Source organism: Condylura cristata, unplaced genomic scaffold (assembly GCF_000260355.1).
Source record: "Condylura cristata isolate star-nosed mole 26May11 unplaced genomic scaffold, ConCri1.0 scaffold00001, whole genome shotgun sequence".
Classification (NCBI taxonomy): domain Eukaryota; kingdom Metazoa; phylum Chordata; class Mammalia; order Eulipotyphla; family Talpidae; genus Condylura; species Condylura cristata.
The window spans coordinates 43,378,670-43,405,418 of NW_004567102.1; the positions used below are offsets into that span (position 1 = coordinate 43,378,670).

Genomic DNA, 26,749 nt, shown 5'->3' on the forward strand with positions numbered 1-26,749 from the left:
AGAGGCTTCATCAGAGAGAGAGTGGGGAGCAGAACAGGCAGATGGACAAAGTATACTGCTGAGGGAAGCTGCAGGTGGGTCAGGAGAGGTCTGCCACGCCATGTGGTCACCTCCGGGGCAGGCGGGAATCGAACTCATGTGGAAGCGGCTTTAGATTCTCAGTGCTGTGCTTTAACCCGCTGCGCCACCAGGGAGGACCTAGCCATAGGATTTTTAAGGTTAAAGGATTGTTAAGGTTAAGGATTGTTAAGGTTAAAGTTTGAAAGTGACAGATTTATAGTGTTAAGTAAAACTTGGATTTCATTTTGTTCTTGATCATCTTGAAGATGGGATCATGTGCATATTTTATGAGACTTGGTAGTTTTTCAGCAATAGAGGAAGGTATTTTGGTAAGTATCTGGAACTTCTGCATTTGTGGTGAAAGCCCATTAATTCCCCAAACAAGAGTAACCTACAAAAATTCACTTATTAGCATGTTTTCTAGGAACTAAGCTCCTTCTAACACAGGGATGAGTGGGATGTGCTCCCTGCCCCTTTAATTCCCAGGTACGATGTCAGTTAACGTGTAGTTCAACCCAGCTGAAGGCAGTAACCTCATGCCCACATCCTTCTACTTTACATTTCCTTTTTTAAAAGAAAATTATGCTCTTAAGTGATCACTTATCAGTTGTCATGTTAAAAAAACACATTTTGCTTGACAAAGTCATCTTAATCTTACTCCATTACATGCGTTTTTGGTGTATGGTAAATTCTACCTAAATGTTGAATGAGTTAGTGTGAAGATGGCTAATGAATGGTTGGTTATAGTAAATTCACTGGTTTCAGCCTGGTCAAATGTGTCTTTTCATAGGAAAATTTTTTTTTCCTGAGAGAATTAATTTCAACAGGCTTTCTAGTTAAGAAGCATACCGTATTAGAAAAGATGGAGACTTTTGTGTCACTGCTTTTTAAAAAAGAATAGGAAAGTTTACTGTTAAAAAAAGAGTGGGTCCTGGCCCTCCCTGGTGGCGCAGCGGGTTAAAGCACAGCACTGAGAATCTAAAGCCGCTTCCGCATGAGTTCGATTCCCGCCTGCCCCGGAGGCGACCACATGGCATGGCAGACCTCTCCTGGCCCGCCCGCTGCTCCCCTCAGCAGTGTACTTCGTCGATCTGCCTGTTCTGCTCCCCACTCTGTCTCTGGTGAATCCTCTCACCCTCCGCATCTCTGGCCTGTACCCCAGTTCTGTATGAATAAATAAATAAATTAAAAAAAAAAAAAAAAAGAGTGGGTCCTGGCCCTCCCTGGTGGTGCAACGGGTTAGGACACAGCACTGCAAGCTAGCTGCAGCCACTTCAGTGTGGGTTCGATACTCAGCCCCAGAGTTTATCCACATGGCGTGGCAGACCTTCTCCTGACCCGTCCACTGCTCCCCTCAGCAATGTACTTCCTCCGTCCGTCTGCTTCAAACCCCACTCTGTCTCTGGTGAATCCTCTCACCGCCCCTGCACCTCTGGCCTGTACCTCAGTATGTATGCGTAAATAAATAAATCTTTTAAAAAATTATTAAAAGAAAAAAAGTGGGTCCCGAGAATAGATGAACTGCCTCATGCGTTTGTGTTGTATCCATGCGGTTTAATTTCTCTTAACCTCAATTTCCTGATCAGTAAAATGGGAACAAAAATGGAACATCCTAAAAAGGGGCTTCCTGTTTGAGATAGGAGACTGAACTCACATCTACATTTCATCTTCAGCTAGTGCGGCGTTCTTACTTCACAAACGTTTGACTTGGAAGCTTCCGTAGTTTTCAGTGTGTTGGACCTGTTCTCTGGGAAAGCCTTCTCCTTTTCCTGTATCCTTAAGTGCTTCTCCATTTACATTTGCTTCACCATTGTAGTATCCATCTCTCCTTCGGTGGCAAAGTGGTGTAGCAGAATTGAACAGAGTTTTGAGTCTCAACTTCACAGTTTACCAGTTGTTTATTTACCTCCGGCATTTTAGCTTGCCAAGCCTCTGCTGCTGCTTCTACAAAGTGGGCCTGTTTAATTATTACCTTTCTGTGTCACTGTATGAAGTAAGTTTAGTTCTATGTGTGGTCCCCATACTTGTTGGGGCACTTGCACTACATGTCTCCCCAGCTCTGTGTTTGTGCAACACATCAGCATTTTTTTTTTTTAATTTATTTATTTATTTGTGCATACAGAACTGGGGTACAGGCCAGAGGCTCAGGGGCCGCGAGAGGCTACACCAGAGACAGAGTGGGGAGCAGAACAGGCAGATCCACGAAGTACACTGCTGAGGGGAGCAGCGGGCGGGCCAGGAGAGGTCTGCCGCGCCATGTGGTCACCCCCGGGGCAGGCGGGAATCGAACTCATGCGGAAATGGCCTCAGATTCTCAGTGCTGTGCTTCAACCCGCTGCGCCATCAGGGAGGGCCCACATCAGCATTTTAAGGGAAGTATGGGTATGAATGAATATAGTGATTAAAAGTACAAACTCAGTTTTTAATGCTAAAATAAGAAAAATAAGTCAAAACAGCAAAAATTGTACACTTCATAAAAGCAAATGCAAATCAGGGCAATGCAAATGTTGGTGTTACATCTTTGTAGATTATAAGCTATTTGAAGGGCAGAGATTATTTTTAATTATTCTGTTTCTGTCATTTTATCTTGTTCAGTGACTCCATGAAGTATATTAAGCCTTTAGCAAATATTGGAATGAATGAAAAGCCCTCGTTTAAAGTTTCAACACTAAGCATCTTTACTTGAAAATGGGTGTTGTTTTATCTAAGGTTTGGGAATTGTAAGCTGTTTGTTAAAAAGTTTTTATTAACCAGAGGAGAATTTTCATTTACTGTCTGATTAATAATTTTTGTGTAGTTTTCTAATGAAATAAAATAGTTAAATAAATGTTCTCATTAATTATTTTGCATACAATGATGTTATTTAATGTGGCCCTATACAACTAAAATGTAGTGTTCAAAATCAGGAAACAATTAAAGGCAATGTTATTTGTCATAAAAATAATCTGTATACTAACCAGACATTTAACATATGTACTGTGTTATCTATAGAGTTGGATAATTGAATTTTCAGGGGTATGAGAACTATAAGAAATTATTTAATAAAAACGTTTTCATGGCAACATTTTTAAAAAGCATCTTAGGATGTTATAATTGCAGGTTAGGTTATTTTGACAAGACTGTGTAACTGATCCAAGCATTTTATGTTTCTATTCATGGTGGAGTGATGGAGCTAAAAAATTAAAGTAAGAGCTGAAAGTGTGTGTGCTAATGTGACTAGAATACATGACTTAAATCTTGGTTCCCAAGGTCTCCAACTATATTCATGAGAGTGACTGGGTACTTCATCTTTATTCCTACAAGAGAAATTTTTGATATTCAGTGTAGTATTATTTGTACAGGGCATGAATTTCCTAATATAAATGAAAATACTGTGATTCAATATATGCAAATATATTAAGAATTTAAGCTCTTCATTCAAAAGTGGAAGTGCATTGTACTTTTATTTTTTCTGCTTCTAGGGATTTCGTGAGACTAATGATAGTCCTGGGGGGTTCAACACAGTGAGCAAAATAGATGTGGTGGCTGTTTACATAAACAGGTTGACTAAATAATTTATCATTTAGGGCCCTCCCTGGTGATGCGGCAGGTTAAAGCACAGCACTAAGAAGCTAAAGCCACTTCCACATGAATTCAATACCCATCTGCCCCCGGAGGTGATCCACATGGCAAAGCAGATTTCTCCTGACCTGTCCACTGCTCCCCTCAGCAGTGTACTTTGTCGACCTGCCTGTTCTGCTCCCCACTCTGTCTCTAGCGAATCCTCTCACCGCCCCTGCACTTCTGGCCTGTACCCCAGTTCTGTATGCATGAATAAATAAACCTTAAAAAGAAATAACTTATAATCTAAGCTGAGAAACCAAAAAAAAAAAAAGAGGGCAGTTGCAGGGAGTAATTATATTTGGACAACAGAAAAAAATCAACAACTCCAAGATAAGTTTTCCCCCTCTTCACACTTAAAATACTCTCTGGGACTGGAATTATGGGTAGAAATGAGCCTGGGGCAGTAGATTCTCCTCTTATCCTCTTCTCCAAGCAGGTAATTTTTAATAGTACTGCTTATGTTGTGAGTGTGGATTTGTAGTTGCTGCTGAGGTATGCAGAAGAGTAACTAATTCAGATCTGGAGAATCAGGAAAGGCTTCCAGGAGGAGGTAGCATCTGAGACTTGGAGGATAAGTAGGAGCTAACCAGGCAAAGAGAAGGAATAGAAAGTTATGGAAAGACAAATGGCAAGTACGAGTGTGACAGACTGATGGGGCTATCCTTGGTGGGCAGCTTGGTAGAAGGTGCCCTAAAGAAAATAATCATCTGAAGTTATACAGAAGCTGCACATAACCTAGTCTCAGAAATGGAATTTGGGATGAGGGCAGGTGGCTTCAAGCATGTGCTTCCACAACCTGGGTCCTCATCCTTCTCTGCTTGGGCTTCCACAGTGCTCATGCAACCCAGGAAGGGGAAGACTCCAGTAAACAATGATAGTTAGGAGTTCATGCAACTTCCCAGAGGAATTTCTTAGAAAAGTGGTGGGTTTTATAAACTGAAAATAGTGAATACTGACTGGGAAAGTAGAAGACAGCAGCTAGATGTTTGTTGTTCAGACTACATGGATACTAATCATTTATTAGATACAATATGATGATGTACTATGTTAAAAATATGAATTTATGTAATAGTCAGAAATCACAGAATAAATATGTGATACATACATAAAGTAATGATTCAGATCCTTGCTGATTTAGACCATAATTCTTTTATGCTTAGAGCATAAATATGTCCTTTCAATACATATTCACTTGATGAAATTTGTTGATTAGGATCCATGAGCTCTTGAATTTATTGAAGAATTGCTTAATGTATCTGTTTTCATGATTAAGACCTTTTGTGATTTTTGATTTATCAGTTTTCTTTCTTTATACCACCTCTCTATTTCTTGCATCTTCTCTCTATTTACTTTTGCCTCTTTGAATTCTGATGATACTTTCCTTTTATGCTATAAATTGCTGGAATCAGGAATAATGTTTTTTAAACTTATCAAGTATATTTAGGAATGTAGTATTAAACACTGTTAAACAAATATGTGAAAACAGCAATAATAAAACTGTTTCCTATATGTCTTGGTAATATAGTAATTAAAGTAACTTTATATTTAGAATTTTATGTTTGTTTTTTATATTAACATAGATAAGTCTGTCTGGCCTTGTTTTGCTCAATATCAAGTCAGACCTATAAAATATTTATTTTTCTTTTCTTTCACACTATTATGATTTAACAAGATTTTTTTTTCTCCAAAAGCATTGTGTCTTCAATATATACCTCAAGAAAAAAAAGACTGAATCTCTGTCAACCTTGAGACATTTTCATGAAAATAAAAGCTAAAAAGGTTAATACTCCATCAATTTTATTTACCGAACAGATTATATTTGGAAAGGAACTCACCAGTAAAAAAGGGATTTCATTAATGGACATTTGCTAAGTATGACACCAGAAAATGATAAGAAAGAATTGCTGTCATTTCAGACATGTTCGCTGCATTTCCTGGGGTGAGTGCAGGCTTCTAGAGAGCTCGGAGTGGGGTTCTGAGTCATCCATACTGCAGAGTGGTCTTGAGAAAAGTGTGGGGAGGACTGCAGCTATCCATATTTTTGCTATTAAAAGAATTAGTCTTTAGTATGTGAACTACATTAGCAAAAAGAGAGAGAAAAATAAAAATTCACTCCTCAGACCTCAGGTGTCCCCCAAGTCAAAGTAAGAGTAAGAAGAGCCCTGTGCCTGAATGGACGTGGATCAGAATCTCATTCTTGGTGTATGGCTGATCACAAAGGCCAGTTTGACAGAGGAGGTTGTATCATCCTTATAGTTTTAGGTCAGTGAACATGGGGGATTGGTTCAATACATCCTAATATTCATAGAATAATTTGGTCCTTTGTTGCCAGCAGACTCAGAAAACTATAGATAGTTACAGTCAAAAGGAATCTTGAAGGCAAATGAACACTCAGTTTACCCAAAAAGAACTGCCTTATTTGCAACTGCATATAGCACTACCCATAGAGCTTATGCTAAACATGATTTTTATCTTCAGTCAGATCTGAGCTGCCACAAGAGTTAGATATCTGGCAAACAAATCTAGCAGTTATCCCCATTGGTCTGATTCCTGTGCCCTGCTAAAATGGTCCACCTGGAAATTTCTGGATTCAGGGACGGGGAGAGGCAGGAGACTACTCTACATTTCCTTAGGCTCCTAGGAAGAGAGAAGAGCCTTGGGGCAGGAAGGAATTCACAGTGTAAATCAGTTATTAGGCAAAAAGGAGGAGGAGAGGTCTTTGTCTGGAGTCTGTAAGTACACATTGTATGTAAGGGAAACTTAAATATAAGATATACTTAGTAAACATAAAATATAAACTGAACAAAGAATTATAATCAATGATAACATTTATATAGAAATATGTAGCAGAATATAGCTGTACTAAAAATATATAGTAAATCATATAATACAGTGCAAAATAAAACACACTCTTTTTTAAGATGTGCTTCGTCCTTTAAAATATTGTAACCCTGGGCCCTCCCTGGTAGTGCAGCGGGTTAAAGCAGAGCACTGAGAAGCTAAAGCCACTTCTACATGAGTTCGATTCCCGCCTGCCCCGGAGGAGACCACATGGCGTGGCAGACCTCTCCTGACCCCGCTGGCTGCTCCCCTCAGCAGTGTACTTCGTCAATCTGCCTGTTCTGCTCCCCAATCTGTCTCTGGTAAATCCTCTCACCACCCCTGCACCTCTGGCCTGTATCCCAGTTCTATATGCAAAAATAATAAATAAATCTTTAAAAAATATATTGTAACCTACCATTAACATCCTGTTCATTATACTGAACTTTATAGAATGTAGCAGATTATAATGAAATAATTTTAGAGGAGAGCTCACTGTTTGCCCTCAAAACAATAAGCATATTAAATTTATTTTACCTTATGATTTTTAATGATCTTGTTTGAGATGTCTGAAAAGTAAGTTAAATAAGTTCTTTAATTTAGAATTATTTTAACTTTTAGAACTCTTCATTCACCTAATTGTTGTCAGTGCTTTAAAAATATTAGAACTTCAGAAAGATAAATGTTATTTGGTAACCTCTCTGTGACAGATATTTGCTTGCCACTTTAAAGCACAAGTGTCCTTCTTTGTTAGTATCTGTGTTCAGTATGAGAGTATGGAGTTTAATGTAGATGGTGAAAGAAAACTATGACAATGCCGGTGGCTAAGCAAGTCTCTTCGTTAATTAAACATGTCCCAAATTATTCTGAGCATCTGTATTGTGCAGTTATGATGGATTAATGGGAAGTGGTATTTGTCTTTAGGTTTGTCAGAATTTAAGGTAGCAATAAGTAAAAGTATAGAAATCCCATTTTCAATAATTAAAAAAAGAAAATAAATACAATTATAATGAAAATATTCAAAACAATCTGCTGTTCAATAAAAATGGAACACTTAAATTAGGACACATCTGCATGAATACCATACAGTCTTACCAACTGAGATTTATATATGTTATAGCAAATTCTACATTTTAGTTCAATTGGAAATAATAGCTCTCTCCTTTATACAAATCAGCAGAAATAGGCTTAGTTTTACACATTCCTCTCATAAGTATTTCACCCTATTTATCACTTTTCAAAAATAAAATGGAGACAGAAGGGAGCCTATTTAAGATTATCCAGATTGGAATTAATTTTGTCATTTGAGTGTATTAGAAATGGGAAGCTAGACCCGCTGATGAGAGTTGTAAAGTATAGCCATGGACCATATCCCAGTTTGTTCAAATAACTTACTTTTCTGTTTAAAGTCATATCAGTGATTAAAACAAAAACTGATGTGGGTGGAGTACATGAGTATATAAGAGTGATTTCAAGCCTGACATTTCATCCTATTATATATTTCCAATTATGCTAATCCTGAAGCTCCATTTTCCATTTCTGACTAATTTTTATCTTTTCTATATGTTATTTTTTATCAAGTTTACAGAAATCTGCTTCTTGTATAGAAGAGCAACTTCCTGTAGATGTAGCCAAAAAGTGTTTGATTTTAACTAATATTCGTGTTTGTAAGGAAAGTAAAATTTCTGTAAAGGACAAATCAACTTGTATTTATGTTTGGAGACTTTTGTAGCTTTGTTTTATCAACTTAATTTTTCCCTTTGGCCATCCATTGTTTTAATTTTTACTGTAATTGTTAATTTAGCTATCTCCTTTTAAGTTGCTGATATGCTAATAAGGTAAAAACAAATAAAAAACACTTCACCATTGCTTATCACAAGAGCATTCAGTCAGTGTTCTATTCAGACTATAAAACACGTCAAGGTGCCTCCTTGAGATTCTAAAACATTAGCCTCCTGATGGATGAGCCTGTGCTTTTTTGCATTTAGCTCACTGTGCTTTTCTTTCTTGTCTTTTTATTCAGTTGGAATGCTTGCGGATTTCTCAACAAACTTCTAAGGCTAAGACCCTGAGGAAGCCAGCTGGAGAATGCCTTCCGAACGCTGCCTCAGGTTAGCCCCGGGGACATGTCATTGGTTGGTATAGTAAGCTTTGAAATAGTCACACTGCACATTCATTCCAGGACCCAGCACAGTGCAGAGGCTCAACCTGTTTGAAGGATTAAGAGTCAGAATGCATGTGAGCTTAGTACCGCAGCACAAAGACTGTGATCAAATTGCTAGTGAAATCAAGATCTATTTCATGAGTCTTTGAATGATTTTACTTTTAATTTTTCTCTTATTTAGGATTCTGCCCTTCTTCAAATAAATGATATATTGCTATGAAGGTAAATAAATTTAAAAAAGAATCAGAAAACTATACATACATACATTAATATTGTCCTCTTTAAAACAATCACTTTAGGAAGTATAATATATAATCTTATATAATTTTCTTTTAATGATTCATATATTTATATTTATTGAACTCTACTTGTGAAGATGATCCAGCAATGGATAAATTTGCTAAGATTCCTACTCTCATCAAATTCTATGAGGGAAGCAGATAGTAAAGATACTAGACTAGTAACAATGCAAATGTAGCTATGGAAAGATGCGTAATTATTTCCTCATATCTTAGTTTTTTTTTGCTTTTTTTTATGGGCAGAGAGCTTTTGTCACCCTGGGACATGGTATGTGTCTAGATAATTACCCCTCAAACTGGTTGAGAAAGCAACCACAGCAAAAGCAATGAATATACGCTCACTTGGCTGTAGTGCTCTGCAACTCTCACACCCTCTCTGCCTCTACCCTATTGTTGGGGCCACTTCTTCTTATTCACTGAGCCTTTGGCACCTGGCTTACAGGTGGTTTGACTGAAATACACTGCTGAGGGGAGCAGCAGGCAAGACAGACGAGGTCTGCTGCGCCATGTGGGTCAGCTCCCTGGCCAAGGATTGAACTCATGCTGCAGTGGCTGTGGCTACCTTCATAGTGCTGTGCTTGAACCCCTTGAGCCACCAGGGAGCCCCAACATTGCATTTTCTGACCTTGCTACTTTCTATTAATTTAGCAGCAACTTCTTTACCCTTCTGATCCAGTTTAGAATCTGTCACTCTTTAAATCCTTTTTCTTTTCCATTTGTTTTTGATGCATTGCCTGAAAAGACCTCAAACTAGGTGAGCCTGGCTATCCATGTTTCCATGACTGCATTGCCATGGAATAGATTAGTTTCACTAAATCATTAGATTCAACCAAAAAAAAAAAAAAAGCCCAGCGTTTTAGTATATGTTTCTTGTCCACTTATTTTCTCCCTTCTGTTACTGAGAACATAGTCCCTTTCCCACAGCTAAGCCCAGCTCTGCTGTGTTTTGAATATTCTTTTCTCAATAACCTTTGAAATTTGGTAGTCTCTGAACTGTTCTGGGTACACAGCTGTGCTTATGTTTTCTCTGTAATGCAGGTGAGTCAGATTTACACTTCTAGCCCAGACTTTTTTTTGAGCTCCATATCTGTGTCTCAAACAGCATACATATCTACAACTCAAATTTAACATGACCTACTCCAAATTCATCATCTTCCTCTTCTGCAATTCTGTTCCTCTCCAACTGATTTCCTATTCTGGAATATCAGTTTGGATAAACCACCACTTGATAATGCTAAGTATATTTAAAGACAGTTCACCTCTCTGAAACTCTATCCCATGCTCCAGTGAAAAACCAAGTACATCACTCACCGGAACTACGTGCACAGTCCAGGCGAGCTTCAGTTTGGCCCAATTTCTTCGATTGCTCGTGGTAATTCGTGGTACTAAGTGGCCTTTTTTGTGACTTCCCCTTGCCCTTAAGATAACCTACATGAGTGGGTACCAGCCTTTGCCACTCAGGTCACTGCTGCATCCTGCCCTCTCTGTCCTCAGGGTTCCAGCCAGTAACATTCTGTGGCCCCCATGTGAGGACCATTCTCCTTTCTGCCTCAGGATCACAGCACATTCTAGAAAATTCTTCTTTCCCCTATTTGCTCTGGTAATGTGTTCTCATCTCTCAGCTCACATAGCTCTAGCATTACATTCTGAGAGGCCAGATAATTTGATTAATTGTAATTGCCTTGTTACAATTTTATGAGAATTACTAACTAGTTTGGTTTGTTTACAAATTTATTTCCAGTACTTGGCATAGGATCAATGTTTGTTGAATGAGTGAATGAAGGAGAGAATGAGAATTATGTTTCTTTTTCTTTCTCGCTTACTTCACTGAGAATAATCCCTTCCAGCTCCAAGTTGCTGTGAATGGCATGAGTTTTTCATTGCTGGATAGTATTCCATTGTCTATATATACCATATCTTCTTGATCCAGTCATCTATCTTGGGGCATTTGGGTTGTTTCCATATCTTACCCATTGTAAATAGTGCAGCAATAAACATGAGGATGCAGTTATCCTTTTGAATTAGCATTTTTGTGTTCTTTGGATAGATTCCTGGGAAGCGGAAAAAGCAAATATTGTTTGGAATGATTAGTGATGTAAAACACATATACATAAATTTAAAAATAAATAAAATTAAATTCCTTTCCACAGCATCTTCACTATTTTTAATCATCTCTAATCATATTGTGTCTCCCTTGTTTACTATATTGATCATTGCTATTAAGTGCTAGCATCCATTTTATTAAAGTACTTATAAATTATAAAATGAAATATAAAAGTAAAATGATGTTCTATTATTGGGTCTTTTAATAGCCTGTCCACTTAATTAGGATTAAATTATATGGTTTTTAATTTTACAGAAATATCTTGCCTGTGGAATTGAAGCAATGAGGATACTTACTTGATAGATTAAAATGACATAATCATAAATTATTTTTGTATTATGAGGGTTTTTTTTGCCTAGTAATTTTTTTGTCTAACGTAGTCTATTTGAAAAATGATGTCCTCTATGCTACTTGATTATTTTTTGCTTATATGTTTGTGATTCTATGTTGGTGATCTTTACTAAAAAGCAAACTGCACATTTTTTGTATATCTAAATATTAGATTAATGTTGATGTAGAAATTGATTTCAATTTTTTAATTTAAATGCAGGTGTTTAAAAATCAGATAGCCCCTTTGGAAACGACATCTAAAAACCTGATTGAATTTAGTCCAAATTTGTTCTATAAAAATGAGCCGGTGGGGGGAATTGTGATAAAAAATGTTAACTCTATGAACTAAAAGTAGTGATTTGCACTAAAGCAGTGCTTCACCATGAGTCAGTGTACTGTATTATGAAAATCGTGCTCTGCATTTGATTTTTTTAGTTTTTGCCATCAGGACCAGAATGAAAGTTAAAGACTTAAAGTCATGAATAGTCCTGTTCTCTGAGACCTCATTTATTTATCTCCTTGGTCCTGGATCCTGACATATGGCCAATGAAATGATTGCTCCCTGGCATCACTAAAAAGCAATCTGCTGTGCAGGGAGTCTGAGGCTTCCTGCGCTGTACCCTGCAGAGTGTGGGCCCTGGAAGATAGAGAAGCATGCTCATCCACAGCCTATAGAGTTCAGGGGAAAGAAGTAAAGGGATACCCCCCCCCAAAAAAAAACACCTGTACACTGTCTAATAGAACCATAATACAAAACATGTATATGATTTTAAAATCTGATGTGGTCACATTTAAAAAACATAAAAAGAAACAAGTAAAATGAATTTTAACCATATGTATTATTTAATACAATATACCCAAACTATTATCACTTCAACAGGTAATCAATATTAAAAAATATTGAGATATTTTGCATTCTTTTTACACTACATCTTTGACATCCACTGTGTATTTTACATGTATAGCACATCACAGTTTGTACTACCCACATTTAAGCACTTAGCAGCACACGTAGCTGGTGATACCTCTACTGGACAGGCAGTTCTAGAGACTCTCCCAGAGTGAAGGTATTCCAGATACCTTGGAACGCCTTGTGTCCTCACCTGTGAATTTTAAGGTAGAAGCATTGCTTCCATGGAAAACCTCCAGATTTTAGGAGGACAGTCAGATTCGTGTACTTTTGGAAAATATGACTGCTATTTTATATTTTATTCAATAATTTAGGAAGTTTTAGGCATGTGTTTTTTCTTTCTTCTTTGCTTCTCACAGAAGAAAGGGACATTGCTCTTACTTGGGAGGTTCAGTTGGCTCATTTGGTATAAGTTATAGATGTCAAGGACATTGCTGGCAAGTCTGTATCTGCTTAGAAATATAGTATAGCATTGTCTTTGACTACGTCCCAGGTTTATGATTATTAACTTTCTCAAGTGAGCCTGTCACCTTCCATCTGTGTTGTGTGGCCACACATACTTGAACAATTCGAGGGTGAGACCCTTTGAAGATTTACATCTGAGAGTTGAGTGGGAAGTTACTTAGAAAATACAATTATGACTTGTTGATTAATAGACCTTTATTTCCTGCCAAATGTCGGGAGTATTTGTTTCTGCTTTTAAGTATTCCTAACATATTGGTTCCAAAATATTTGGAATCTTGTGCCAAGTGTTGCCTTAAATATTTAACATGTTGTTTTCTTTAAGCTTGAATATTTCAAGCCCAGCTGAATTATCCTGTGAAACTGTGCAGCATTACAATTGTTTTAGAACTGTGCCCTTTGTTCTTTGCCAAATTTCAGTTTACAGCTGCTCTTTCCCTGGCAAGATTTTTTCACTGTCAATAGAAGTCTGAAATGCAAATACTGATTCAGTCTTAATAAGGACATGAATTGTGGGACTATATTTGGAAAATGAGTAAGGAAACATTTTAAGGCAATTATTTTAATATATTCTTCTGTTCCACTACAAGTGAAATTTCAAAATACATTTATTTAGCATTTAGGGTTATATTAAAAGGGAAAAAAGCTATGAGAGTTTCAACATAAATTTTCCAAGGTTATAATAGTTAAAATCTACTTTCTATCTTCCAGCTTACCTTACTCATAGTGCAAAAATAACTGTTTTGAAGCTTGATTTTAAATATTTCTTATCACTAACTCATGTTACTATGTTGATAAATATTTTTTTGAAACGCAACTTTGATTTTGATATTAACTATGTATAATATAAACAAAAAATTAATAAGCACTTTGTGCTTTTTTTCTCCCTCAAGCATAAATAGACTTTTGAAATCTTCTTTACAGAGTATATTTTATTTCCTAAACAGGAAATAATTACATTTTTCATGTTTTTTGGTGGTTCTCAAATTGCCTGATACTGGATATTTGGTTTTCTTAAATGTAAAACAGAGATAATAATGAGGGAGCTCATAGCGTTATAGTAAAGATTGAATGAATTAATAATTATAAGTAGCTAGTATTGATTAATCCGTGGAGCATAATGTTTTGTATTTGTTACATAGGTAAAAATATCATTCTTTTAGGAAAGACTATCCTAAAACTTTACTTCACTGATACAAGTATGTGCCTATTCTATTTCCTCACTTATTTGAATGATGCGAGTTAATATCCATTCTAGACTTTGCATAAGTATTTATTTATTTATTTTGCATAAGTATTTATAGAAAATGTTGTTTATGCCTCTGGACACAGTTTTCAAGCATAGATTTAAAAGTCTGCCTATTGCTACATCCACTAGCTGAATATTTGATGACAGTAACCATTTCAAAACTCTCTGCTGCATGACAACTGAAAATAATCCTCTGTCTTCCATGAAAGCTTCCTATATCCTTACCTCCTGTCAAGGTTTTTTTTTTTTTTTCTTTCAATAGTCCTGACATTTTGGAAGTTCCCCAGTCAAAAAGGTCCAACAAAACTAACTGGCTACCCTGTGGTATTTCACAGGAAACATTTAATTTACTTTAAGGTGGTGACTTGTGCTGAACTGCAATTTACCAGCTGACTGACCCCACAGATTGGGCAGATAAAATATCCACGTAGATGAGGCTGGTGGTGACTTCCTGGTTCCCCTGAGTAGCTCTTTTGACACTCATTTGGAAGAAGATACTGGATGCAGGAGTTGTCAGTGAGGATAGATGATGTTCAGTCCTCCCTAGGGTCTCATTACTATGCTTCCAGAAGAGTTCACAAGTCAGAAACACAAGTTGATGGCCCTTCCGCTTTCCTGGAGTCACTTGTGACTGGTACAGCTCACTCATTTTCATCTAATCGTGGTCACTAATCACACTTCTGAGATTTCAGATATTTGAGAGCACTGTAGAGATTGTCATAGATCTAAGCTGGAATTGTTTATAGCTATCTATAAATTCAATTTACATTTTATGTTTCTGGCTTTACTTTTATATTATTTTAGGAAGATTTGGAGTTCTAGTAGGAGTTTTGAATGGACACAGGATATTTTAGGATAGAGCAGGAAGCACAGGGGTAAATTTCACAATGGGTAAGTTCAGCAATTTCACAAAATAAAACAAAAAATAAAATCATATATTCTTTTCTAAATATTATTAGTGATCACACATAGACACTGATATTATGTAGATATAGATGTGTTTTACTTCAAGCCTTAATTTTTTTTTCATTTACAATATCATTTGTTGATGCTGTTTTTTTGATGCCTAATTTCCCAAGTTTAATAATAGGCTGGTGTGGGTCACTTCATTACCTTTTACATGGAATTGTCTTTGGCAGACCATTTCTCCCTAATCCATACTTGGTTACTTTTGTTTTATTTATTAGTTGAGTATCGAATCCTGTAGTGTAATGTCTTACATCTCTGGTGGGTCTTCCAGAGGATTGTCTTCAGGAGGAGGGTCTTCAGTAGAGTGTCTGCTGGATCAGGGCATGGCAGTGATCATATTCTGAGCTTTTGCTAACTCCACATTGGTGATCCAAAATTAAAGGAGGAGTCAGAGATTTGGGTAGGGAGGTCACAGAGTAGAGGGAGTCACATGGCATATACATACTTCCAGATGCATATCCAGAGAGAGCTTTGCACACACTGAGAGGACACAAACTCACAAGTAGAGGCTCACAGGCCCACAGACACTGGTCAGTACACAGAAGCAGATAGAAATGCACACAAAAACAAATTCAGAAAGATAAGCACTGCCAGGAAACAGAAAGAGGCCGGTGTGGAGTAAGTGAAAGAGAATTAGAGAAATGGAGAGTGAGAAATTGGTGGAGAGAAAGAGGGTGTACTGGAATCACATCCCACATAGTTTTTGAGGGATGGAGGGAACATGAGGGCTTGGAGAAGAGGAATGCTGACCTGGTTGTTCTGCTTTGTAGTATTCAAGAAATGCTGACAGGCCAGAGGCTCTGCCACTCAGAATCTCACAATGATAGTGTGTTGGCAGCACTGAACCAGCAGAGAAGTGATGGCATTCTCTGCGACGTCACGCTGATTGCTGAGGAACAGAAATTCCATGCTCACAAGGCAGTGCTGGCAGCGTGCAGTGACTATTTCCGGGTAAGTAGGTCATTTGCTTGTTTCTCTTAAGATATCAATAAAGGGAGGATGGCAAAGCCTCCTGTACTGTTGTATAACCAGCAGTCATTCAATCACAGTTCTCATGCTGTGCTGCTGGGGGCAGGTTGTGTTCAGAGCTGGGTAAAATGGGATCCTGAGGCCCACAGGGATCCTAGTAGGCCTGGACACCTGGACGTCCCCCCAGTGGAGAGCAGGCTGTGCCTTTGTGGGATAGCACAGGACTATTTGACTTTTACCACCTCAGGACAATATGGTATTCAGTGCTCCACAGTAGGGGTACAGGCCAAAGACAGGATATTTTTGGTTGTGGGATTAGGACAACTACCCTAAACTAGAATTATGTTTCTCTTCCTTGTGTCTTTTGTCTTACCACACCCATATGTCTAGAAACAGTACCTGTCTTAGTAATTTCTGTATCTCTCATAACATTTATAACCTTGCTTCAGGCTTAGTAAGTGCTCAATAAATATTTATTAAGTAAATGAAGAAGTATTTTCTAATTGTCATAAAATTCCATGTGCTTCCATTATTAATATCTTGATTATTAAAATATGCAAATTACTCATGATTTTTTTTTCTCCTTTCTAGTGTGATCCGTTCAAGTTAATTAAATGCTTTTTTATTAATTAGATTTTCATACTCTGCTGTCTGGCAGATTATTTTGAACCTAAATGAAAGAAATTAATTTGAGAGTAATTGTAATTGTTCTGACTCAGGAGAGGTGGGTCTGCCAGACTGAGAGACCCAGCTTTGATGTAATCCATTCTTTACATTGCTCTTAGGGTTAAATATCAACTTTTCCTGATTCACATATGAATAACAAAGCAGTTGAGCACACAGTATTATGACTTCCTTTGATTGTCAACATTTTAAAAGGAAGGGTGAGCACAAATTCTTTCAGCCAAGTAATAATGTTTTTTTTTTCTACAAAGAATAAAAATTTTGCTTAATTTTAGTAGTGTGGGCCCAACATGGAATTAGTCAATTAGCTGTAGTTGAGTCAGATCAGGGCTTCTATTATCAAAAGAGTGTGAAACTGTTGGAAGGAAGGAAGACAAGGAAGAGCTTAAGAGTCAGAACTGAGTTTGAATAAGTTTGAATAGACTGTCAGAAACTATTGTTTATCATGGTGCCTGGTAAATAGCAGTTGTTCTGTTAATTGATATTTGTTGTGTAATTCATCCTCGTCATTATCTATCCTTTGAAATAGGCAAGTCATCCAAGTTCTGGGAATTTGCTTTTTTCCTCTCTAAAAGGTGATCATAAAGCATAACACTCAGAATAGGTTGATGTAGAGATTAAATGAGCTAAAGTACATAAAGTACTAAGCACTCTATCTGACATACAGTAGACTTTGAAAAAAACACTAGCTATTTCACTCTCTGGATTAACTGGTAATGTTCTGCCTGAATGTTTGTGGGAAGAGAGGAGTTAATCTTAAGTCTCATGTGGCTGCAAAGTCACTTTTTGATGGGCCAGAATAACTTTTGATCTCATTCTTTCCTGTCTTTTTATTTTCTGAATCTAACATCTCTTTCCTTCTTGCTTGGAACATTCTGGTAGCTATCTAACTTTTTTCATCCTCTGCATGTCCCATTCATTATGGAAAACAATATTGAGGTTCTTCAAAATATTAAAATATCAATATATCTATCATATGATCCAGCATTCCTGTTTCTGGATATCTAAAGGAAATGCAATCATAAATTCAAAAAGACAATTGTATAACTTTGTTTTTGCAGTATTATCAACAATAGCTAAAATGTGGATATCAGTTGTTAAAGGAATAACAAAAACCAGTGCATATGTACTGATCAGTGTGTACACACCCATATAACAATACTTGAAAGTTGCCTGAAGAGTTCCCACCCCACACACATGTACCTGGGAACTATTAGATATGTTAACTAACCTTCATGTTCCTTCCATTTCACAATATATATGTATTTTTACATCTTAAACTTACACAATGTCAATTGCATCTCAATGCGACTGGTGGTGTTTTTCTTTTCTTTTTTTTTTATAGGGAGTGACAGATTAGGTTCATATGTTGTAGCCCTTTTTAATTATAACTTCTCTGAGCGGGACTGTGAGTAGCTGATGCACTAGTGAAATCCATCCACATATTGATGAACAAAATTGTAGAATTAAGTATGTAGTAAATGTGGCAGGAGAATTTACGGGTCTCATAATCTAGAGTGTGTGTGTATAGGGGAGAGGGGTCAAGTCAGGTTTTCTCCCTGCCTCCCCTTGGAAGCTGCTATGACCATGGGGACATATTAGTTACAGGGTGCCAGTGTGGGCAGGCCTGGGCTTTGGGCCACCCGCTAGCTTCTGGAGGCTGTTGTTGAACATTTGCTATCTCCAGCTTAAACCTCCATGAGTGCCTACACATTCTGGCCAAGAAAGCAGATGTCTTGACTGTCTAACATAGCTTTGCATATGTGATGATAAAGTGATTCAAATATGACATTTTAGAAAGTTAAATATTTGAGCATCATTTTCCGTTAAAGCCTGAGTGTGCTCTGCCTATGTAATTTTTAGGCTTGAGAAAAGAAGACACAGTCCATGAAAAAAAGAAAAAAGTCTGTGGAAGTTTTTTGTAATCCTCTTCAGTCATTCATTACATGGCACAAAAACTATTAAAGGAAGTATATACAGTGTGCTAGTTTCTAGATGCAAAATGATCATAATCTGGCAGGAGCTATAGACAGTTGGCCAAATGATTTCAACATATTGTGACTGGTATTAGTGGTTTGGGGTTGTGTTTGGAAACTAGAGCCTTGTTTTTAACTCTTTTCCCCTCTTTGACATTTTCAGCTGATAACAATGACAATAATAACTACCATTAATTAAGCATTTTTTGTGCATACTTTATTTTTTAAATATATAATTTATTTATTTTACATCATTGTTCATTTTTGTAGAATATTTGCTTTCTTTTCTTAGGTTAGTCACCAGGGAATTTCCACCGTCAATTCACCCCTGCACCCTTTCCTAGTCCCTAGTGGGCACTTATTTTAAATGCTTTATATATATCAACTCATCTACAGAAGATTGTAAAATGGCATTATTATTTTCATCATATTCATTCTAAAAATAAAGAAAAGGAGCCCAAAACTTAAATACTTCACAATAATGGCATGAAGAGCAGTTAAGTGAGAGTTCATGGCTGGTGAGAAGAGGTTTTGTGTGGGAACAATTTGGAGGAGGCAGAGTGGAGTGGACACAGTAGGTCGGGTTGATAGGACTGTGTGGGAAAGACATATAATGAGTGAGGCATAGTAATTATAATAAAGTAAAAACGAACAACTATAAATCAGTGACATTCTACAGGGGAAGAGAGGAGAATAGGATGAAAACTGGGGTGGAAAGAGCACACAGGAATGTGGTGATGGCACATGGATGATTGGTGGTGGGAAGTTCATGGGGATTAGAATGAGATGAAAAAATGTACAAAATGAAAATGATGTATATATACCTATATCTATGTATCTATGTATCTATGTATCTATGTATCTATGTATCTATGTATCTATCTATCTATCTATCTATCTATCTATCTATCTATCTATCTATCTATCTATCTATCTATCTATCTATCTATCTATCTATCCGTCCATCCAGCCATCCAGCCATCCAGCCATCCATCAAATTAAAAAACAAAAACAAGTGCTGCAGACTTGAGGCTTTAGGTGATGAGTGGAGGAAACAAGGGGATACTCATGCTTACCCTAACCTCAGGTAATAGAGGGTTTTTAAAAAAAGCAGCCACATGCAGCTGGTTAAAACGCAGCACAAAGCTTAAACCACTTCCGCATGAATTCGAATCCCTGCCTGCCTTGGGGGAGATCCACATGGCAAGGCAGACCTCTCCTGACCCGCCCGCTGCTCCTCTCAGCAGTGCACTTCATCCACCTGCCTGTTCTGTACCCCACTCTGTCTCTGGTGGATCCTCTCACCCTTCGCATCTCTGGCCTGTACCCCAGTTCTGTACGAATAAATAAATAAGTCTTTAAAAAAAAAAAAAAAAAGCAGTCACAGGGTTTTTGGAGGACATAGTTCCTTTGATGGAGCAGGCAAGGAAAGCTGCATGTGAAGACCTTGACAGCAGTTTCTTGGAGAATAGCTAATGTCTTTTTTACTTTTCTGGTCAATGCATCTCCAGAGCCCACGTGAGTAGCTGGCACCCATATGCTCTTAGTCTTTCTTCACCTCCATTGCAGTCTGATTGCAAGTTTCTTGCTGTATCATGAGTCTCACCAAATCTCACTTTGAATTTCCCCCCTGAGAATACCTATAATTATAGCGTCTATTCAGCACATTAGTGTCTTAAGAAAGTTTCCCATACAGACTAAAAGGCAATAGCACTGGTGACATTGAAACCCATTAGTGAGATCATTGTTGGGCTATGCTGTTTCCTTTTGGGTGGTTTTATGAACTCTTCACTACATTTCAGATTCTCAGAAATCATATTTAGAAACAAGCTATCACTTTAAGGATATGGCATGATAACTGTTATAATTATTTGATTCCAAAGGCCAAATCTGTAGCCTCTACCTTTATTCCTCTAGCAGTTCTGTGAACCTCCAGTATGTTTTTGATAAATTATCTAAAATTTGTAATAAAAATAAATGAACTTTATCACAATCATACAGGCTCTATGAATATTAAAGGACTGTCTTCCGTTGAGTCACCCTGCCACAGCTTGCTTCTGGGCTCATTATGAGCAGTCCCTGGGCTTGAGGCTGTAATTAACATTCATTCAAGTGATGTGCAGGAATGTTATCATACTGATTAGAATAGTCCTTAAAAAATTAAATTTTAGCTTGGAGTAACTTACAATTAACCTCCTTTAAAGAAAGAAAATGAAGAAACATAATAATAAAATAACTCCCAAATCCCTTAATACATATAATAATTTTTGGTTTATCTTTTTGATAGTTACTAGAAACTTGTAAATATCTTAAATAGCAAAGCATTATTCTGCAATTATTTGAGTGGTTCATGAATCTCACTAAAATTAAATTCCATGATGGTCAATATTTTCTATAATCAATTTTATATTGGCCTGTCCCGTGATTAATTACCTTGCTTGAACTAAATAAGCACTACTGTGTGGTTATGGGGATTTATGCTGAAACAGAAGCCATAAATGCTTGCATATTTGTACACTATTGTGTTTTTTCCTCCCTTAAAAATCTGTATGTTTTTTGTATTGATCATAGGGGCACCAGAACATCATTTTAACAGTAATTTTGAATTTTGCAATATATAGTAACTCTACATTGTTTACATCAGTTGAATATTTTAACTTTTAGCTTAGAGAAGTCATTAAGAAAGCAATGTCTGTTAGGAATTAAAAAGTGTGGCTGGCAAATGAGGTTTTATCATGTCTGAAGCTGTTATGTAGAGCCTTAGAAGAAAAAAAAAAAAAACTCAAGGCAGCTTTTAATAGGAAGATTAACAAAGCTGTGGGAAAGTGATTCAAATGTGTGTCATTTTGAAAATATTACCTCTTTTTTTATTGAGTTTTAATAACAAAAACATCAAAAACGATTTATTTGCAGATTATAGTTACCTGTTTTCACTGTATTTGTTTGAATTTTGAAACTATACTGATCAACTGCTGACAATAGGAAAAAAGTAAAAAATCCAAATATAATGCCATTAATACCTGCTATAGTTTTGTTCTATGCAACTATGAAATCATTTTTCTCTAATATTTAATTTTGAATATTCTTACACATTTCCATTTTGATTTTCTTAGATTTTTACTTAATACTTACATTTTCTTTTATTCAATAGTCAATATTCTAGCTATTGCTATTTCATGAATGAATGGATTTTATTCATTTTTAATATGGTAGGAACACATTACCTCTATGGCTAACAGTAGTTATATATGGTAAACAAAAATAATTACTTTTTTTATTCAGTAGATATTTACTGAACATCTACTCTATGCATAAAAGTTTATGCTAGATATAGCAAGGAATATAAAAATATCACCACTAATTTTTGCACAGCAGGGTAGTTTGAGACCTTGGCAACATAAGATATTGGAAACAGAGAGTAGGAAATGTCTATTGTCAGAACTAAAGGATGCCTTTGCTAGGGATGCATAAAGAGACTGAGGTTAAGAAGACAAAAAAACAAAAAACAAAAAAAAGGATATGACGATAGCCAGAGAATACATTTTTTTTAAAATTTTATTAACTTATGCATACAAGAACTGGGTATAGACCAGAGGTGTGGTGGGTGTGAAGATTCACCAGAGCCAGAGTGGGGAGCAGAACAGGCAGATTGACTGATATACACTGCTGAGGGGAGCAGTGGGTGGAACAGGAGAGGTCTGCTGTGCCATATGAGTCACCTCCCTGGCCAGAGATCAAACTCTTGATCTCTGCCATGGCTGTGGCTAGCTTCATAGTGCTGTGCTTTAATGCTTGATGCCACCAGGGAATACATTTTAACAGAAAGGAGCCAGAAAATAAAAGGGTTTTATAAGATGCACATATTTTCTAGATTGAAGACGATACAAAATGTAGATGCACACATGCACACATATACACACACAATAAAATGTTTCTCACCCATGGTAGAGCAGGATATCCTACCATACACATATGCATACCCCACATCTTTATTTTGTACTCATCTTTGGAAGAACACATGTTATTTCCATATTTTGGCTCCTTTACCTAATCTTGATTTTATTTCCTTTGGATATATACCAGAAGCAGGATTACTGAGTCATAATTTTTAACTTTTTGAGGAACCTCAATACTGTTTTACATAGTAGCTATGCCATTTTATATTCCCATCACCAGTGCATATGGGTTCCTTTTTGTCTACATCCTTTCCAACATTTGCTGCTATTATATACCATGAAAAAAAAACTGCCATTTGCTTGTAGTTACAGAATACCATAGGAGCTGACCATAAAAAACCCAAGGTTCTTTTTTCCCTCCCTGCAGTAACTGTAGGGGTAAGTACATTTCTCAGTCTGTGTGCTTTCTTTGTCTTTTGTATTTTTTTTCTTATTTGTTCTCTGGCTGTCTCTGGTTATTTATGTAGCTATCTTTCTCTTTGACTCTGTAACTTCATCATTCTTTCTTCTCTTCATTTTCTTTTGTCTTTTTTTTTTTTTTGGCCTATCTCCCCCTTAGGAGTCTTTCTCTAAACAATAAGTATATACTTGCACTTTATCTTGTGCAGTATAGTATTTGGAGCACATGTTGATGATTTATAAAGTAGACAAATAGAACATTTTAAATTTTTCTCAGTCAAAACTCCATAACTTTAAATAAAACTTTGATAATTTTTGTCTTGTGGGTAGTAATTTTAGACATGAAAAATGTCTTTTTACCTTTACTTTGAGGCTCTTTTAACATAGATGAAACAAGCCTTCACAGTAAATTACCATTAAAAATACTTCATTTGATTGTTTTCATATTGGTGTTTTTAATGTAGTTAATTTTCAATTATAAATATTCATTGTGGTTGGGGAATAGTTAAAATTTAAGTTAAAAGAAATACATCTTTTCTAGATCATTATGACTTATTATACTTATATAGGAGAGATGTATATAAGTTGTGCTTGGATATATGAACAAAAAGTATAAAACATTAGTCTGAAATAAAGCATGACTTTTTGAGACAGTGATGCATAAACATATAATTAATCATATGTAATGTTATACTTAATGTCTATTATAATGCTAAAACTATTCAGATTAAATTTAGTCTTTTTTGATATTCAAAACATTTTGGCTCTTTTTTTGTCCTAGGGAAATATCCAGTAGAAATTTTCACTCATTTTTCCTTTGAAAAAGGAAATAGACCATCTAGATTTGGGATTCTAGATTAACAGGAACTGACTTTTATGGTAAAATGTGTATTGTAAGCAGTCTATCAAAAAGGATTTAAAATTAAATCACAAATGATGAAACATACCAAAATAAATGGAAAGATCTGATAGATATCATTGTGAAGAAGTAAATAAAATTATAAGTCCTGTAGTCCTGTATTTCAGAGGGCAAGAGAGAAATCAGTGGCAAGTGGTGTTTATTTACTTAAGCGCCTATATATCAGTGTACAGAATTATGAAACAAGAAGAAAATTATTAAAAATTTTATTTATAATTATGAATATAACTGCATAGGCATTATTAAAGTTTAAAGGAAGAGATTTGATTGACCCATTTGACAAATTGATTGATTGCCTACTATGAGCTAGGTAATATGCATTTTTGCCAGTGAGTCCATATAGCAGTTCTCTGTGATAGGGTATTTTATTTCTGCTCTGAAAAGTGAATCAAGGAGGTAATGTAGCTTGGTCAAGGTCACATAACTAATAGGGGATACACCAAGCTGCCAACGTCTATTTATTGGACTTCAAAGTCCAAGCTTTCAACTTGAAGCTCACCTGCCTCATAGTTTGCTGAATGACTTGGTATCAGAGCAAAAGTTGGAGTTGCTTTTTCATTTTAAAGTGACTATGACTAGAACTTGGGGCACAAACTAACATTTTACTTTATAGATATTAATTTCCAGAAGAAGCCTGGGTATGTCCTGATGGGTTTTCCAGTGAAGTATGCTTGAGATTTTGGAGGTTAGCAAAGGCAAGCTGGTTATGTCTAAAACAGATTACTTGAGCTCAGAAGCTCAGAAATTGATGACAAAGCTAATTCCAAAGGAAGGGTTTTTTTTTTTTTTTTTTGGATCTCAGAAACCTTCTTATACAAGGTTTAGGTAAACAAAGGAAATGTCCTTATCCTTGGGTTAGTAATTGGCCTGTTCCACTTATGGACAAAGGTTTTCTAATGGCATTCCATTCTATTCCATTTCTAATGGCATTCCATTCCATAATGGTTGATGGAACAAATAAGGACAAACAGAACAGGAGGCAGGGACTCATGCAAGAATTATGTGGACAAGAGCATGGAGCATAGAGAAATGAATTATGCCATACAAATGGCCCAAGTTTTTCTAAGTCTGAAGTAGTAATAGACTAAATAAATTATTTTGTAAGGTGTTGTAATAAGAATGTGGCAGAGATGGCCGGCTAGTCCCCAAAGACATATTATGCTCCTCTTCCAACATTGCTGCTTGGACGGTTCTCTTAAAATAGGGGTTTCATTTCTCAGTAGCCATTGATAGGAATCATATGACTAGTTCTTGTCAAGACAGTCTGAATGGAAGGTATAAGTTATATATGCAGGACAAACTGGTTATGTTCCAATATACATGCTCCGCAGTCTCTCCCAACCTACATCATCTAGAAACCAAAAGGAAAAGACCCAGAGAAAAACAGACTTCCAGAAAGAAAGGGCTCCTTGACCAAGTGGATGAAGACTCAAGTAGAAATACACATACTAAGTTGTGGCATGAGTGAGCGAAACTACTGGGAATTTGGGTTTAAATCTGTTATAAAAAGATTTGAGATTACCGGCCCTCCCTGGTGGCTCAGCGGGCTAAAGCACAGCACAAGGAAGCTTAAGCCACTTCCGCATGAGTTCGATCCCCGCCTGCCCCGGAGGAGATCTACATGGCGAGACAGACTTCTCCTGACCCTCCCACTGCTCCCCTCAGCAGTGTACTTCGTTGATCTGCCTGTTCTGTACCCTACTCTATCTCTGGTGAATCCTCTCACCCTCCGCGTCTCTGGCCTGTACCCCAGTTCTGTACGAATAAATAAATAAATCTTTTTAAAAAAAATTTGAGATTATAAATTATTATCTTAGTATAGAATCATCAACAGATTCAACATATGGTTGAAACTATGACTGTGGGAAATGGTTATTGATACAACCAGAGGTTTGCAGTTATTATATAATGTCAAGTAAAGAACACTTATTTATTGCTATATATATCCAAAGGAAAAGTCATGAAAAATAATAACACAACATAAAATTGCAGGAATTAGAGTAAATATTTTAGTAATCACAGTATACATAACCTATTCAAACTCAACCATTGAAAGATGAAAATTCAGATTGATTAAAAATATAAATCTGTATACATTTTGTTGATGAAAAGTATAACTGAAAAAATTATATTAATCAGACATTAATGAATTATGTGTAATGGTATTAATGTGACACAAATTAGAACTCAAGATGAGTAGAAGTAGAATTTAAAAAGTCTTTTTCCTCACTTTATAACTCCAGAAATATTAGAATCTAGTTCAGAAAAGGGACTTTTTTTTACCCTCAAGCATTTGTCTTAAAAAAAAAAAAAGAAAACCATAGCAAATATAGTTCTAAGGAGCTGCTGAAAATGACAAATTACCTAGAGTTGAAAATGTGCTCAATTTCTCACCTAACTAATAATCAACTGTTGTCTATGAGTAGAAGTTGGCATTCCACAAATTGTATCTGATGATTAGTCATTTAGTTAATGTCTACCAAGAAGAGGCCTCATGAAATAGCTTTTAAATTTAGCCAGAAAAAAAATAGCACCATTAATGATGGCCTTGACATTCAGCAAAGCCAAATTAAGCAGTCAATCTGACATTTTATAGACAGCCTGCTATAGAGACTCACATCCGGTGGACGTTCGATAAGCATTAATTGCCTGGCTGACAATGAACAGCCACACATCTGCCTTTTATAACAGCCACACATAGTGGAATAGCTAGAAGGCTGTGAGCATCAAATCTCGTAAGCACCAAAAGGTGTGTGGGCTTTTGTATTTTTAAAGTAAAATGGCTTCATAATTTCCTTTTAAAACTGAACACATTTATTAAAAATAGAATTCCCTATAACAATTCAAAATAAAGTACCAGTTAATGGTGGTAGTGG

The 26,749-nt window shown here is 36.4% G+C and overlaps 1 protein-coding gene across 1 annotated transcript in view; it reads left to right on the plus strand.

Annotated features, from left to right (window-relative positions):
• Positions 1-26,749, plus strand: part of KLHL32 (kelch-like family member 32) — a 167,453-nt gene that overhangs the window by 28,403 nt on the left and 112,301 nt on the right. Inside the window, exons 2-3 of the mRNA XM_004673714.2 lie at positions 8,507-8,594; positions 15,741-15,921. Coding sequence (XP_004673771.2) covers positions 8,572-8,594; positions 15,741-15,921 — 204 coding nt within the window. The 5' untranslated portion in view covers positions 8,507-8,571. The remainder of the gene's footprint in view (positions 1-8,506; positions 8,595-15,740; positions 15,922-26,749) is intronic.